General features: G+C 40.9%; 1 protein-coding gene across 1 annotated transcript; it reads left to right on the top strand.

Annotated features, from left to right (window-relative positions):
• Nucleotides 1-7,709: 7,709 nt before the first annotated feature.
• On the top strand, nt 7,710-14,045 carry nfil3 (nuclear factor, interleukin 3 regulated). Its single transcript, XM_079289054.1, is given in 3 exon segments — nt 7,710-7,850; nt 11,689-12,636; nt 12,638-14,045. Coding segments are annotated over 2 exon segments (1,365 nt in total). The 5' UTR covers nt 7,710-7,850; nt 11,689-11,770; the 3' UTR covers nt 13,137-14,045.
• The last annotated feature ends 2,777 nt before the right edge of the window (nt 14,046-16,822 follow it).

Here is a 16,822-nt window from a genome sequence, read left to right as displayed (position 1 = left end):
GCATTATAAAATGCTGAATTTAACTGTACAGCAGCTGCTAGTATCGATAACAAGGTCACAAACACTATTATCCATATTGAAATGAACCACTGGTAGTCAAGGCTGATGTTGTTAGTTGTCTTTCAGAAAAGGATCACGTGATGGGGCGTGACCAATCAGGAAAGCACATGTAGGGACTGATAGGACGATGGGCTTTAAAGCAAATTTTACATTGTTGCCAAACGGTGAAAATTGAATTTCCGGGTCCATCAAGTGATGCCATGGGGCTCAAAAAGATTATTTCCCATAGACTGGTAATATGCCCGAATAGCCAAATGCAGATTTATTTTCATTTGTCCATTTATATGAATGAGCCCAATAACCAGGCTGGACCGTGTTAGACCGTGTTCGTGTAATAGCCCGCAGGGTCCTTAGCATTTAAAAAGGGATCTGATCACTAGGGCTCCTGGGCCCCTCTGCACCTATTGTACAGCGTGAGGGTCCCTGGGTCCCTCTGCACTTAAAGCATGAGCTGACCACAAGCAACCCCAGGCCCCTCCTTACTTACAATGTGAGGCCCCTCGATGCGCCACTACTGCCCTCGGGGTGCTTAGTGTAAGTTGACCACATCGTGGTAATATACCTACAGTATATATACTGTATGTAGGTATATTACCACGATATAGATATAGCCTTGCAGGCCCTGACGGCCCACCACTGGTATATATATATATATATATATATATATATATATATATGGTTTTATGCATACCCTGGCCCTTAACAAGGACTGAGACAGCAGTATTTAGATATTTTAGTTCACTGGTTAGAAAACTGGTGTGCAACACTGCAGGCTCTACTTCCATGCTTTAAGTAAGTAAAAGACTTCCGATCTCAAAGGATGACAGGATCACTGGCAGGAGTCTGAATGACCTTTAGTATCTGGATGGATTCTGTATGACTTAATGACATATTCACCTCCTCAATTTGTCTGCTGAGTTTGCCAGCAGCACATTAATACCCCAACCCTACCGCTAACTCTTAGGTAGACAAAATTCTCAACTTATGGAAAATAATACCATCTTTGATGCAAGCTATGTTTTCTCTGCGTAAGTTGACCTTTGCTGTGTCCTGTTTTTTCAAGGTAGACTGGCAGTATGCAGTTGTATTTTGTCGCTAAATTAAATCCGATATAGATTTGTTATTTGTGGATTCTCAACAAAAAAATGGCAAAGGAGCCTCAGTATGTCATTAACTTCACAGAAGGGTTTGGACAGGATCTGTACAGCCTCCAATCATCACAATAATATTCAAATTATAATGTTTTCAATCAGCACCAAAAATGATATCAGCAGACCTTTTGAATTCCGTATCAGCCCTCTTCTGTCAGGGAGAATATCTGCTACTGTACTTGATTCAATCTACTTTGTGGTTCATTTGTTGTCAGTACTGTGTATTAGTGAGTTCCTGTGAGACATATCATTTTAGAAAGTGCACCAATGTACAAAGCTTTTTTTTGTCAATCATGGATAATAGAAACGTGTCTGTGTGCAGCACTGGTTCTCCCGGGGTTCCTCCCACCAAAGACATGCAGCTTAGATTAATTGATGATTCTAGATTGCCCGTAGGTGTGAATGTGAGAGTAATTGTTTGTCTGTCGATGTATGTCAGCCCTGCGATCGTCTGGCGACCTGTCAACGACGTATCCTGCCTTCGCCCAATGTCAACTGTTCATTGTAACCGATTGTCCTAATATGCTTTATATAAAACCAAGCAGTGGCAGCTGGTCAATAGAGGGCCATGGGGCATGGCCCCACCATGAGACACAAAAAAAAAAAAAAAAAAAAAATTTATAATGATCATAAATTATACAAATTGTCAATATTTGTGTTTTTGAACGATGGAATGTACCCAGTAATGTGTGTAAAATATGATATCTGCGCAAAATATATGCTTTTCCTGCTCGTCCTCTCTGCTCATGCTCTTTGCCTGTGTGCTCTCTGCTCGTGCTCTCTGCTCGTGCTCTCTGCTCGTGCTCTCTGCCTGTGTGCTCTCTGCTCGTCCTCTCTGTCTGTGTGCTCTCTGCTCGTCCTCTCCCCCTGTGTGCTCTCTGCTCGTGCTCTCTGTCTGTGTGCACGACACTCTGAGAACGCGCAGCTTGGGGGGCCTAATCGTTTTGGCCCAAAAGAGACGGGTCTATGAAGCAGTTTAGCCAATTGCTGATTCAAGATATAAATGAGTGACATACAATTTAGCCAATCAGCGCCCCCAAATAGATTCAGTGTGGGCCAGAACGATCAGGCCCCCCTCGCTGCGCGTTCTCGTCAGGAGAAATCTCTACAGGCGAGCACTCCTCCTCCAAGACCCGTTTGAGAGGAGAACTTTGGCGGAGATTCTGCAGCCAAAGAGCTGATATCAGATCAGCCTGACCTCACAATCAGACAGCAGACTCGCGGGAAAGGGAAGCAGTACATGAAGCTTCTGTACTAGCTGTACACCAGACAGGTTTGGCTAGCTGGATGACGTCATGCTAATCATTTATTTAGCTTTTTAAAACAACGGGGACGGATCCAGCACGGACAGTTACGGGAGTGAGGGATGAGGAGGTAAGGAAACATGAGAACACCAGGGTAGGGAGTGAGGGATGAGGAGGTAAGGAAACATGAGAACACCAGGGTAGGGAGTGAGGGATGAGGAGGTAAGGAAACATGAGAACACCAGGACACACATGAGAACTCTGTCAAGCTACATATCAGACAAAGTGAACATCTTTTCTTCTACATAGCTGTCCTCAGTCTCATCTGCTTAACTTGGTCATGGAGGCATCAACATGTAATAGAGATGTTAAATTAACAGTGAAAACTCATCATAGCTTAATTTAACATCAGTATTCATAATTACACTTCATGTTTACTTCTCATGATCTTCACCTCCTATAACAAGGTCCATAGGGGCATCTCAATAAATGAACATGTTATATTATATTATATAAGTGTTATTTACTGATTGTTTTCGTGTTGGAATACATGTTAAATATTTAACTGCCAAGTAATAATGCGTGTTTGATACTTACATTTTTTTTGCATTAAATCATACTGGGATGTTTGCTGAAATTGATAGGATGGCCCTACCTAGAACATGTTCCACCAGCCACCACTGAAGCCAAGTATATACAACATAAAACTAGCAACAACATTAGACCGTTGACTCGTGGACTGGTATTTCATCAACCTGAATGTTTCGTGGTAACAAGCAAACTCCATCCTTGTCCAGCTATTTATACAACTCCGCACAGTGTGGTCCTGTAACTTAAGTAAGCATTGTGGCTCTCTTCTTGCTGCCACTTTTCACTGTCTGTTCAGTAAACAGCTAACGTTATCATTATCATCATTCTCGGTTTCTGAAATGTACATGATCTCAGCTGAAGATAATAAAGCGCAAAGACGATGCAACAATAGCATTACCCCTCCACTTTAACATTAGCCAGAGCTTATGGAGTAAATTATTGTATGCAGTAGAGCAGCATTAACTTACTCAGGCAAACACAACTGATACTGCCTATTTAAATGTCTTACTTCCCTTATCACTAAACCAGTGGCAGGCCTGGGCCTTCACTGCTGTCCTGCAGCTGAAATACCACCTTATAACCACATTGTGGTGTAACTATGTACATCTTCGTATTAAACCGTTCGGTACAAACGTTACAGCATTTAGAAAATGCAAAAGCCTAAATTCAGGAAAATATAATGTTCTCAGCTGGTCTGGCTGTGGGATCCACTGGCATTCCTTAATGACAAACCCCAACCCAAAGAGATTATCATTGGACTTTACTTTCACGACTTGAATGTTGAATGTACTGCTCTGCAATGTCTTTCCTCCTCTCAGCACCCTCTGTCATGGTGCAACTCACTCGGTCAGAATGCTCATAGTTGATTGGCTGAGCTGCATCACGTGATGTGATTCACTACCCATCAGCCTCTACTGTTAAGTTTCGTTTCACGATAGTCACGTGCTCGCCCACTGACCAATCACAGCACACTCTGCAACCCACGGGAAAGCTACACGTGGACACTGAGCACCATGTAATGTTGACGTCATTATAGGCCGTCTAGCAGGCGCTGACACGTCAAACTAAAGATCTGATTGGTTGAACACTATGACAATCAACAATATCATCCCCATTCACTTTAACATGCACTGGCTGCAGGTGAGAGTCTGCAGGCCTCTGGCTCTGTTCTACCTAGAGACACAGAGGTGAGATCTGATTGGATAAAAGCTCTACTTAAAACAAGCTGCACTGGAAGCAGAGCAACTGAGGAAGACAGGAGCTGTGCAATGAGAACATAAGATAATGGGGAAAATATTTTTATAAATTATAATACATGTAGTGTATTTGAGAAACATTATTAAATTATAAAATAGATATAGCTTTGTGATTCTGTTTAGGCCAGCAGAGAAGGCCTTGCAGGCCCTGACGGCCCGCCACTGCACTAAACTAATCTCATTGAAAGGCATCAATCGGTTATGGTCGACGTTAATGGTAACTAACGCTACCGTTAACTGTTTGGAAACTGTTTGGACCGTTGTACCTTTCCTTCCTATACACAGGTCACCTTTCTCAAAAGTAACATTAACGGAGACAATAATGCCAGCTAATGCTAACATTGTAATGTGACCCATTCTATGACAGGAGTTACTGTGCTAAGCGCTGATTTTTCAACTGGACGGGGAACATTTAAGCACCTACCTTGATAAAAACCTTTGAATTTGCCTATTTCATTATCACTCACCAAAATGAATTTATGTGAAATAACACACAGTTAATTTGTAAGAAAGAAACAAGCCTTAGCTAGCCTCCTTTCTCAGCTTTTGAGTTTTTCACACAGAAGCAGGCACAGACCGTTATTTCAGCATTTAAACTAGGGTTAACAAATTATATTAAACGCCGATATTGTCAAAGTAAAACAGTTTACGGGTCCATCAGATGTATAAATAATGCCGCTCTTGATGATCCCTGCATTCTCTTTTGTAAAAACTGCTGAAAAGAAGATGTTTGACCATGTAGTCTGTGCCTGCTGTTGTTGTTTTTTCCGAGAGGGAACTCTGAGCGGGAAGCGGTGAAGAACAGGCAACGAACAACTTTAGACTAAATCACCCAATATTCAAGAAAACCATGCATAAAACTGACCCAACTCAAGCAACGTTATTGATTGGGTACAAAATTCAACGCAGCATTTGTTTAGTGCTAATGATGCCTTTTAGCCTTTATGATTATAATTAAATAAAAATTATTATCATGCCCTGAGAGGTGCCACACATAATTTTGTTTTATAACCTACAATGACAACAAAAAGGTTTTCATACATTTTCAGTTGGTGCATGGATTATTAGAAAATGCAACAGCGTTGTATTGTATTGCCTGATCAGTGCAGCTGAGTGATTGTAACGCGTCATGTTTATTTTGAAAAAGAAAGCACTTCATTACATTTCCTTCAGGATATACATAGAAATGGCATAGAACCGACAGCAAGCATTCCAAAAGTAGCTACACAAAAAGACCAGTAGGTGTCACACTGTGTGTACATATTGATAGGTCTGTACACTAAATGTAATATGTTGACAGCTAGACAAAAAAAACAATGAGTTCATGCAGTGAATAATCTCCAGGGTCAGTGAGTGTCATATGAAGCATCAACTATTGTGCAGTAAATGGGTTTGGGACATCTCAGTATCAGATAGAATCAAGCTCTCCCAGCACTGTAGCCTGCTTCAGCTGTCATCACATGGAGTTACTTGATAACTGGCAAAACACACAGTGTAAATTTGGAGACGGGTTAGAGATCCACCCTACCTGATAACGGTCTAGTTTAAAGAACACCCTAGTCTACTCAAGCAGAATGACTACATTCCTAACTAGCCGAATCTGAGTAGGACAAAAAGGGGCATTGGACCTTTGCAGCCATTGTCATTTAGCACAATTATATCTGTAGCTTTGAAATTCAGCAAATAAATAATATCTTGTATGTGTGTAAAAAAAGGAGTATCTGTATGTCTGTATGTGTTAAATATGCAACTGATACACAGTACAAACAGTATTTTTAAATCATTCAAAAGTGAACATCAAACACATCTGCAGACAGTGCCTGAAATCTTTCCAGTTAAACACACCTGAATTCTAGTCAAACACAGAAAGGCATTACCTGAAATCTTTCCAGTTAGACAGAGAAAGACATACCTGAAATCTTTTTAATTCGCTTTAACCTCACTAATGACATTGGATCAAATTTCACCAACAGGGGTTCCTTTATGTCCACAAACAGAAGTGAGGAAGATGTCTTTGTGCCTGTTGTGGTAGTGTCACTGTCACGTACAGTGGGAAATCCTCTCTCGCACTCACTATTCATGTTTGGGAATAAATAAATAACTATAGTGCCTTTCAAAGACAAGTGACAATTGCAAGTGACACTTTTTTTAAAAGATTTTTCCAGAGACTCACTAAAATGTAGCTGTGTCAATACCCTGTATTTTGAACACTGGTACTAGACAGCTAAAGTATCTCCATTTGATGGCAGGGTGCAGCCATAAATACATGGTTTCTTATGAATGTTGAATGTTTGATGTGTTGGGACAAACAGGCCAACAGTATTTGTCACAGTAGCTTTTATACCGTTGTTCTTTATATATTGTTGTTTTGTGTTGCTTGGAAAAGCTGAGGAGAAAATGATTGTTAGAGAGGATATACTCCATCATGAATCCTCTGATACGGGCTCATGTAAAGGTCACCCTGTGTGGGAGTGTAATGTGGAACAGTGATAGGCTGCGATGGCTGGTGCTCACATTCAAACAGGGCATGAGAACACAGTGGGGCAGAGACTCTGTAATACAGCAGCCATCTTAACTCTGAACTCCAGATACAAGCAGCACCTAAATGTACACCAGCTATCCAACAGTGAGCCCTATAGGTGTTTTGCAGAATGAGCAAATGAAGTGATGCAACACAACACAGAATTGGCAGAGTATATTTCAATAGATCGAAGTGAAATTCTTCAGACCATTTATGCATTTTGTTACTTTCATAAATGTTTTTGTCTTTGTAATTATCATTATTGTTCTGTTGAGAAATTCAGATTTCCCACTTGCCTGTTTTACATTTTGTTTGTATTGTCTCACTTTATCCAAATTCATTAAATAATGTAAACATGTTTCAACATGTTTGTAATTCTTCTACATTTTAATTATACTTGAATAATACTCATTATCGTAGTAGTGCAGCTAGTTGCATACGTTTATTCATTAAATCACACACGCAGTGATCAAACAACATTTTATATATTAGATATAAAATCAATCAATATAATGTGACCACATATCTGACTCTATAGTACATTGAAATGACTGTAGTGCAGATCCTACCAATTGAATGTACATATGTTAGACTTTGTTTGGAAAGGTGCTTGTTTGTGTATTAGCAGGACCAGTGACACATTAAATGCCTCTGTAGGATTTCGTAAAATCGACGCACCTAAAAACCCCACGCGGTTTGTGGATGACGGCATGCAGTTTATATGCGATTTGAGCGCTCTGTTGAGGCCAAGAGTCATTGGCTAAAATTGGACAATGCCGCGTTCCGATTGGCTGCGGTAGCTGTCGTTCAATTTCAAGCTGCCAATACACTTAACCGCTGACCTACTAACACAGATCCATGAGCCACCTTCAGAGGAAGAAGCCGAGGGAGGAGAGCCAGGTACTTCGCAACTTGTAGGATTTCATCCACAGTTATTTCCTTATTAGCTGATGGGAAACTTCCCTTCTTCTCTGGGCGAGGTACGCGGAGGAACACCAGACCAAACCCCCTGCCAGGTGATAGACAGGTAACGTTACAGTTTGTATTTGAGGTTCAAATGAAGCTGACCTTATTCTTACTTCTTAGAGAGAGGGTGTTGTTGCGTTCGGAAAAACGTCCCAGAATCTCAGCGGCGCAGAGCTAACGTTAGCTTCTAACTCCGTGTCATGTGACTAATGTGAACCTCTGTGTTGTATTGCGTAACTTCAATAAAACCCACTTCACATTTAGAACAGCCACGTTTGAGGTTCACAGAAAAGGTAGAAACAAAGCTCAAGTTCGAGGTGAATGTGTATTATCTCTTTATTGGCTGTTATTGTGACGTAACGATACGTGCATAAGCATTAGCTGATAAAAGCAGGATAATGGCTGGTAAATGAGACATGTGTCGGATCGTATTCTCGTGCACGTAACGTTCTCTTTGGGCCCTTTGGAGTCCAGGAGTTTACGGATTGCGACACTGTTATATAGCCAGAATGTCTAGGTGGCTGACGGTAACGTAACGCTATCAGAGCCGTGTGGCCGCTGCCGCTGTGGTGAGTCCATAAGTTGTTGACCCAAGTAGCGTTAACAAACAGCGTGTTGTGTGCTGCTATTTAGCCGACCTCGCATCATCATGGCTTACTTTTTAGGGCGTAGATAACCGCCAGTGTCATGAGTGATGTCAACCGAGTGAATGCCCACATTGTCTCGGCACAGCCTGTTACACATAGCGGAACATGTCTGACACGTATTCAGTGTTTATTACGAGATGTTTGAGCACACACTGGCTCTTATTATTGTTGCCACACCGGCAAACACTGATAATGTCTGCAGCCATAGAAGTTGCTGGCAGTCGTATTGCGGGCCGCAGAGTTGACTGTGTTGTCCGGACACAATGAAGGAGTCTCTGGGACAATAGGACGTGTTCCGATCCCTCAGTGCGCGTGCAGTCTCTGCTGAACCGACGGTGACCTCCTTCGCTGCCCCCCAATCGAGCTCTCACGTTGCGGTCATTTTACCACGCATTTTTAACCACGTGTGATCCAAATGTAGTCTTGCTGTCATACGTTGCCTCGTTAGAAACCATGTACATCTGTCAAAATAGACCAAAGAACTCAAACCAGAGAGTGGATCTGTCACCTATGGCTGTTTTTTATTTTAAATGGTAATATTGAGCTTTAACACTTTGGAGACTACCAAAGTGTATTTGGCATCATATTAAATCTCATTCAGTCCATTCCATAGGAAACGTAGCAGGCTGAACATGTGACATGTAGTAATCATGTTTCTGCCTTTATCAACTCCTTCATGGAGACAAAATGAGGACACAACGTTGTGCGAGACATGTATTTGGGACATTTTACCCCCTCGACCTTTCCTTCTACCTGCTACGATGAACTTTCTGTCTGTAAAGCAACATCTTTCTGCAGCAGTCATCGTTCACGTTTAGTTCAGTGGGACTGTGTTAGGAGGAATGTGTCTTCAGGTTACAGGCTGTGTGTTTCTGTGTTGGAGCTTCTGCCGGGCCATGTGTTACGGTTACAGCTGTCTGCAGTCCTTTGTTCCTTCTTCTACTCTGGATGTATGGGAGCTGTGGAAGTAGCATTCCACTTAAAACAATTATTTTAAACTTGAGGGTAGAAATTAGTTTAAAACTGGATGCAGATTTAAAGGAATACTTCACCCACAAAGCACCATTTGTATATCAGTTAGATTGATGGATATGTACTTTATTCATCCCCAGGGGGAAATTTGTAAAAATAAAACTATTACGCATGAAAAATGCACAATATATACAATAAATAACATATTAAATATTAAATATTGTGTTACCTTGGATTCTTTAAGTCAGGGGTCGTTTTTCAGGCCAAGGACCCCGAAACTGATAGAGAGATGGAGCAGGGACCCCCGACTTTATATATTGTATAAAATTGTGTTTTATATTAAATGGGCCTAGTACCGTGTATAAACATACCTCTTTATTGTGCATTCATTACTAAGCTATTCAAATAATACACAGGTTCATATATTCATGTTTTCATTTTAAACAGGTACAGTGAGTAGGGAGGCCGTACCACTGCCTTTTATAAACATACTGTGTCAGCTGATACCAATGCCAATATCAACATTGTCTGTCAATTGCATGATAATCATGCATACAAGCTATTCAAATTGATGTTTTCATTTTAAACGTGGAAATGAAAAATGAGTGATGGCCTATTAGTACCACTGCCATGCATAAAGATACCTGTTATCTTTCATACAATACTGAACTATTCAAATAATGGACAGATTCATGTTTAGAGAAAAAAAAATATATATATATATATATATTTTTTATTTTCGAATCAACCAAAGATTTCGCGGACCCCCTGCAGTACCTCCGCGGACCCCCTGTTGAAGACCTCTGCTTTAAGAGAACTTAGTTTTTAGTCGTGCCTCCACAGTGAATGGAGAATCGAAAAATGGAGAAAAGTCTTGATGAATTGAAGTAAATCGTGTGCTGACTGCTTTACAAACACACACACAGAAGCTGTGCAGGCGAACTACTCACACAGACAGTCGTGGCTTTTTGAATGGTACATGCTTTGTTAAACATGACCCCATTTACTACAGTAAAAAATCATTAATTCATCATGACTTAAATATAAATGAAGATAAATCAATACGTGTTCACTCCAGCGATCTTGCTTTCGTTCTCCACCTCAGCATCTGTGAAAACTAAACAGTCAGCCATCGATCATCTCGTCCACTTCCTCAGCACATACGTTGTTGTTGATGGGCTGCATGTCGGTTACTCTACCCACAAATCTGTGTGTGTGTGTGTGAGTCTTAGCTTGTTAAAAAATGTAAGTTAGTTTCTGTCACTGAAAAACATGTATATATCATATGCTTGTTTGTTTACCTTGATAGACAAAGAAGGGACATGACTCGAACATAGGGATGGAGAAGGAAAGGAGATCTCAGGGAGGGACAGATGAGGAGAAGAAGAGAGGAGCAAAGTGTGCAGGAAAGGGAAGGAAAGGAGAGCAGAAAATGAGAGGGCAGAGGAAAGTGTGCAGGGGAGGAGAGGAGAGGAGGAGAAATAGAAAGATGAAACAAGCTTCCAAACACTCTGAATGGGACTCAAATTGGGTTGAAGTACCAGGATCCAAACTTTGGTTGTACTATACTTCAAGTGATATGTTTTAAAGTTTTAAAACAATGACAGCATTGTTGTTGTGGAAAGTGACTTGTTAAACTTTATTTAATATTAATACGCTTACACTCTCTCACACACACACACACACACACACACACACACACACATAAAAAGAGAGAGAGAGTGTTAAAGGACAACTGTCAGTTGCCTCTCACTCTGTCACTCTGTCAGTAAGAGAAACAGACCTCAGTCAGATATACAGCTGCTAGAAAAATATATTTTTTCTCTCCACTGCAGGTAAAGTTAGTGATGCTATACGGAGTTTGATCAGAAGAACAGGATAATCAATAACCAATAAGTATCGATGACGAACTGAACCGATAAGCAGTATCAATAACATCCTAACGATACCCATCCCTACATCTCTATGTCTTAGCTGACCGTCGTTGTAAAAGGTTGGTAACGTGACCAGCAGCGGAGCCTTCATTAATGCCAACTGCTCTTTCAAACCACTAATAAACGCCAGCAATGTCTTGTGGTGTTCGATTTAGAATCCTCGTTCGCAACTCTGGCTGCTGGAAGATATTTCGTTGCGTTTGGCGAATCATTCAGCAGCGCCGTTGATGAATGCATATAGGGGACACAATACCTTCATGGAAATACATTCCTTATCTTGAACTTGAAACTTTGTTTTAACTTGACACTGATATCTAAACCTCTCTCATTGTCTATTATTCCACAGATTTTCTCAACTCAAGTGGATTAATCCGATGTGGCAGTTACTATTGCTGCATTCAAGCATGAGGGTGTACAGTTAAAGACCTATGAACGTATTGACAGAAGCCAACAGTGATAACATGCAATCAATCAAGCAAGAGGTGGAGTCCGCTGAGCCCTACAGTGGAGAGGATGCCCTGGTCCTGGCTTTACAAGGGGCTAGCAGAGACATGATGGGCCACCAAATCTCTGAAATTCCGTTCAAGGCTAAAACTTCCTGTCGCAGGAAAAGAGAGTTTATCCCGGAGGAGAGGAAAGACAACCTTTACTGGGAGAGGCGTCGCAAAAACAACGAGGCAGCCAAGCGCTCCAGGGAGAAGCGCCGCATAAATAACATGGTTCTTGAGAACAAGCTGATGGCCCTCGGAGAGGAAAATGCCTCCCTCAAGGCTGAGCTGCTGTCAGTGAAGCTGAAGTTTGGCCTCGTGAGCTTGGCAGCGTACGCCCAAGAAGTCCAGAATTTATCCAGCTCCGCCAATCTCAACCTCTACCAGGAGTTTGCTCCATCCAATGCTGGCCAAAGGTCTTCCAGCAGGGTTTTGGAGCCTCATCAGTTGCGCAGCAGCTGCATATCAGTCATCAAGCATTCGCCTCACATGCCCGAGACTTGTACTGCAGCTCAGGGCGACTTTAGTATCTACAGGACTGCAGATGTCAAGCAGGAACCAGCGGAGAGTGGCAACTATGCACAAGAGACAAGACGTCCCTACGAACTCTATAGAAACTACATGGCCAGCCCTTTGTCTAGGGTCTACTCCCAGCCTGCTTCATTCCTGCAGCTCACCAGCTCGTCCAGTAACTCGCCCAGGAGCTCGGACGATGGTGCCGTAAGTAAGTCATCAGATGGCGAGGACGAGCAGCAGGTCCCCAAAGGGTTGACGCCGGCTGTAGCCGATCCAAGCAGTCTGCACACACAAAGTGCCAGAGGCCAGCTCTTCAGCTTTGCCCCATAAACTGCGGATCAAAGCCAGAACCGTCCAAATCAAAGTGGAGCCCATCGACCCTGAATACGAGACCTCTAGGAAGTCCTCCTCCCCCGTCAGAGGTTCAGAGGGAGGATGCTGCCAGACTGCTCAGGACTCCTCCCCGTGCCCTTTGTCATTACAAGTCACCAACATGCAAGACTGGACCCATCAGTCTGAGCAGTGGCATAAGAACAGCACAGAGACACATCAGAATGGCTGCCAGAGTAGTAGGCTGACCATGAGCCCCGTCTCAGATACAGCCACTGCGGAGGTAAAAGAACACTCGGATGCCGCCGGCTGGTTTCTAACACAGGGCCCTGCTGAAATGTTTGTGAAGATGGCCTCCTTCAAAAGACCAACCACAGCACAGCAAGGGTCTGTGATCGAGTCAACCAAAAACCCCGCTGACCATCATGAGTCATCATCAAAACGATGGTCCTCTGCATGACCTTTTTGTATTTTTTGCATTTTACTGTATTTGTTGTTGCACTGTGTGGTTGATATTGGGGTTAAACAATGTTTCGATGACTGCAAATAAAAGGTTTTCAAATACTAGCTGTTGGAGCACGAACAAAGGCTGTTCACTAATATAGGCTGGTTAATAATCAAATGACCTGTCCTGTAATAGTTGACATGGGCTTGGATGACATGACAGGATTTGGAAAAACTTGTCCACGCATTTATCTTCAGCAGACTGGACTACTGTAACGGTGTGTTTACAGGTCTCTGTAAAAAGTCCGTCAGAAAGCTGCAGCTGATTCAGAACGCTGCAGCTCGAGTCCTCACTAAGACCAGGAGGGTGGATCACATCACTCCAGTTCTGAGGTCTTTACACTGGCTTCCTGTCCAACAAAGAATTGACTTTAAAGTCCTGCTGTTGGTTTACAAAGCACTGAATGGTTTAGGGCCAAAATACATCTCTGATCTGCTGCTACCTTATGAACCATCCCGACCCCTCAGGTCGTCTGGGACCGGTCTACTTTCTGTTCCCAGAGTCGGAACTAAACATGGAGAAGCAGCGTTCAGTTTTTCTGCTCCACATATCTGGAACAAAGTCCCAGAAAGCTGCAGGTCTGCTGAGACCCTCAGCTCATTTAAATCAAGATTGAAGACTTTTCTGTTTGCTGCTGCCTTTAATTGAACCACATTCAATTCATATATTAATCAATTTCCTGCATTTCTGCATTTTACTACTGCATTTTATTTCTTGTACTGTTTTTTAATGTTTTAATGAATGTTCTTAATTGTTTTTAAATCTCCTTTTCTTTTGCCTTATGTTTTGATGCTTTTAATAGTTTTATGTGAAGCACTTTGAATTACCTTGTTGTTGAAATGTGCTGTACAAATAAACTTGCCTTGCCTTGGTGAATTCAGTACAACTGTAATGCTTTCCTCACCCATCTGCTCCTCAGTTTCTCCTCGAACACAGATTTTCACTCACATTCTTTAGACCTCTTTCATTTTTTAGACTGAAAGCCTACCAGGATTATGTCCTTTTAAGTAGAAACTTAACTCTTCTTTTTTACAATTTATTACCTTAAGGAAGCGTAAAGGTTTTTAATGTGCATGAAAAGTTGCATTTCATTACTGTTAACAGTAACTTGATCAAGGATAGGAAACAACTTCAAGCTGAAAGTGACTGGAATTCATTTGTGATTGAAACCTTGATTTCTCTGAGTGACAGTAGCAGAGTGGTGAGCATGACGTGACTCTTGTACTGATCATGTTCGTGCTGAAATGTAGATTATACTGAATTCATTCAGTGTGATGTGCTTCCATGTCTAACAGGTTCCAATGCATTATCAGCAAATGAAAACAGCGGGTAAGAAAGCAGGGAGGCTTTTTAGTTATGATCAAATATAGTTCTAATCTTGTGTGTGTATATTATGTATATATTTATATATATATATGAATACATACAATAAAAAGTTTGGAGTCACCTGTTATATTAGTGTTTTTTCTTTCCTTCAATAATGGATATTTTAACAGATATAAAAAGACACATTTGAAATACTTTTAGTCCAAAAAGAAGAATGAAATGATTCAAACTTCCAAGTTGTAGACTTCCACACAGTGGGACCATATTGTTGTAACCATTTGAACCATGTTCTCAAACTTCAAAATTAAGCATTTTTTTTAGCAACTCTCCTGTTAATTCCAGCTGTTTGTAGGCATTGTTGTGTACTTGACACTGAAACAGGAACCTGTTTCCATTCCATTGTGCAGCTTCTTCGACTAATGACTGAAGATTTCTTCTGTAACTGTTGCTCAGAGGGATCCTTCATCAGGATAGTCGGCTCTTTGCACAGCGCTTTGTCTCCGTGTCCAAAACATGGCTTTTTTTGGAAACCCTTCTTACAAAATCTGATCTATTTGTAAAGACAACTTACTTCAACTAAAGGCATGAAAGAACATTGACAAATAAAGAATAGTGCTCTCAGTCTGACTGTACCCAATCAAGTATGTGTGGCAAGCATTTCCAAACTTTTGAACAGTGTGTGAATGTGTGAAGTTATTATTTTTACAGAATTATTCATGCTGTCACAGGCTTTGTCAATCAGTGTCTTGACTTAACCTGAGCTTAGCGTCACATTTATATACACTCTGCTGCACTGGTTCACTGTTTGCCAAATAGCCATTGCTTCTCTTTGGTTCTTTATTTGATTTTTGCTGATTATTTCAACCTTCCCGGCCACTGGTTAACTAAGAATCACATCTGATGGAGCTGACAACAGAGTAACTGGACTTTATAAAGCTCTGACGGATATTCTAACACATTAAATCCTCAAATGTTAGAAAATGTATATTTGTATCAACAAAACATCTCCAGAGATTCAGAATTATACACAAAGTTATTTTTACTTGTGTTATTAGCTGATATGGAATCCAGAAGTGGCTGAGGTTAATCAAATGGTGTACTTATTCATTTCGTACAGCGATTTGGGAGGATTACATCATACCTCCACCGTCTGTAGTCAATTTTAAATGGCTGACTTCAGACCACCCTAGTTGATATTCAAGTGCATTCTCTTGTTCCTGTCAGAAGAATGGTGCGTGCATTAGTTGTCATAGTTTGGAATATCTGTGAGGAAGGATATTTCTTGTAATGGTGAGTTTTTGTTTACAATAAATGTCTTGTCACTGAATCAAGTATGTTCCTTTCTGTGTATTTATTTTTTCACATGATCCAAATCTAAGAACACATGGGTTTGCTGGGTTTTTGAGGCTGATGATATTGATATTTGACAGTTTAATAAATGTGATGCTGTTTTGCCATCACCTCTGAAGTTGTGTCTCAAGTCAGATCTAACTGCTGACAACTGTGGGTCTCAAGTTATTTCCAAAGTGCAAGTCTGACTTAAGCCCAAGTTTGAAGTGCAAAGTTCTGCTCAGTTATTTCATCATGAGACCTGTGGAATAGAGAGCACACACCCACGTTTCAATCCATACTTTTATTTATGAAACACTTTCATGGTAACATTGATCTTTTTCAAGCCATTCATATATTTTGCAACAAATCTGTTACAAACAGTGGCAGAATGGAACTAACTACATTTACTCAGGGACTGTATTTGAGTACAATTTTGAGGTACTTTACTTTAGTATTTTCCTTTTATGCGACTCTGTACATCTCAGAGGGAAATATTGTACTTTTTACTCTACTACATCTATTTGAAAACGTCTTACTAGTTAGCATGCAGATTCATATTATTAATATAAAATTAAATAATCAACTAATACATTAGGATGTATTATTATATATTAGGTTACCCAACAGTATATACAGTAATTCATATTAGCTCCATCTTTACCAGCTGCAACACTGAAGATAAACACATGAATGCATCAATAAATATTATTCAGTAGTGTATAAAAATGGGTCGTTCTGCACTTTGACTTGTGCTACTTCAAAGTATATTTTGATGCGAATACTTTTGTACTCACACTTAGGTACGGTTTTGAATGCAGTACTTTAAATCCTACAGTATTAAAATATTTGAATTAAGTAAAATATCTGAGTACTTCAGTTGTTACAGCATACATGAATGCTGTGGCGATAATAACAATACTGTGGTATTTGTCTCGTGTCGCACATATACTCTGTAAATAAGTCACGTGATGCCAACACGTGAC

Source organism: Melanostigma gelatinosum, assembly GCF_949748355.1.
Source record: "Melanostigma gelatinosum genome assembly, chromosome: 18".
NCBI lineage: Eukaryota > Metazoa > Chordata > Actinopteri > Perciformes > Zoarcidae > Melanostigma > Melanostigma gelatinosum.
Note: the sequence above shows the minus strand (reverse complement) of the source record. Positions and strands in the feature narration are given on the sequence as shown.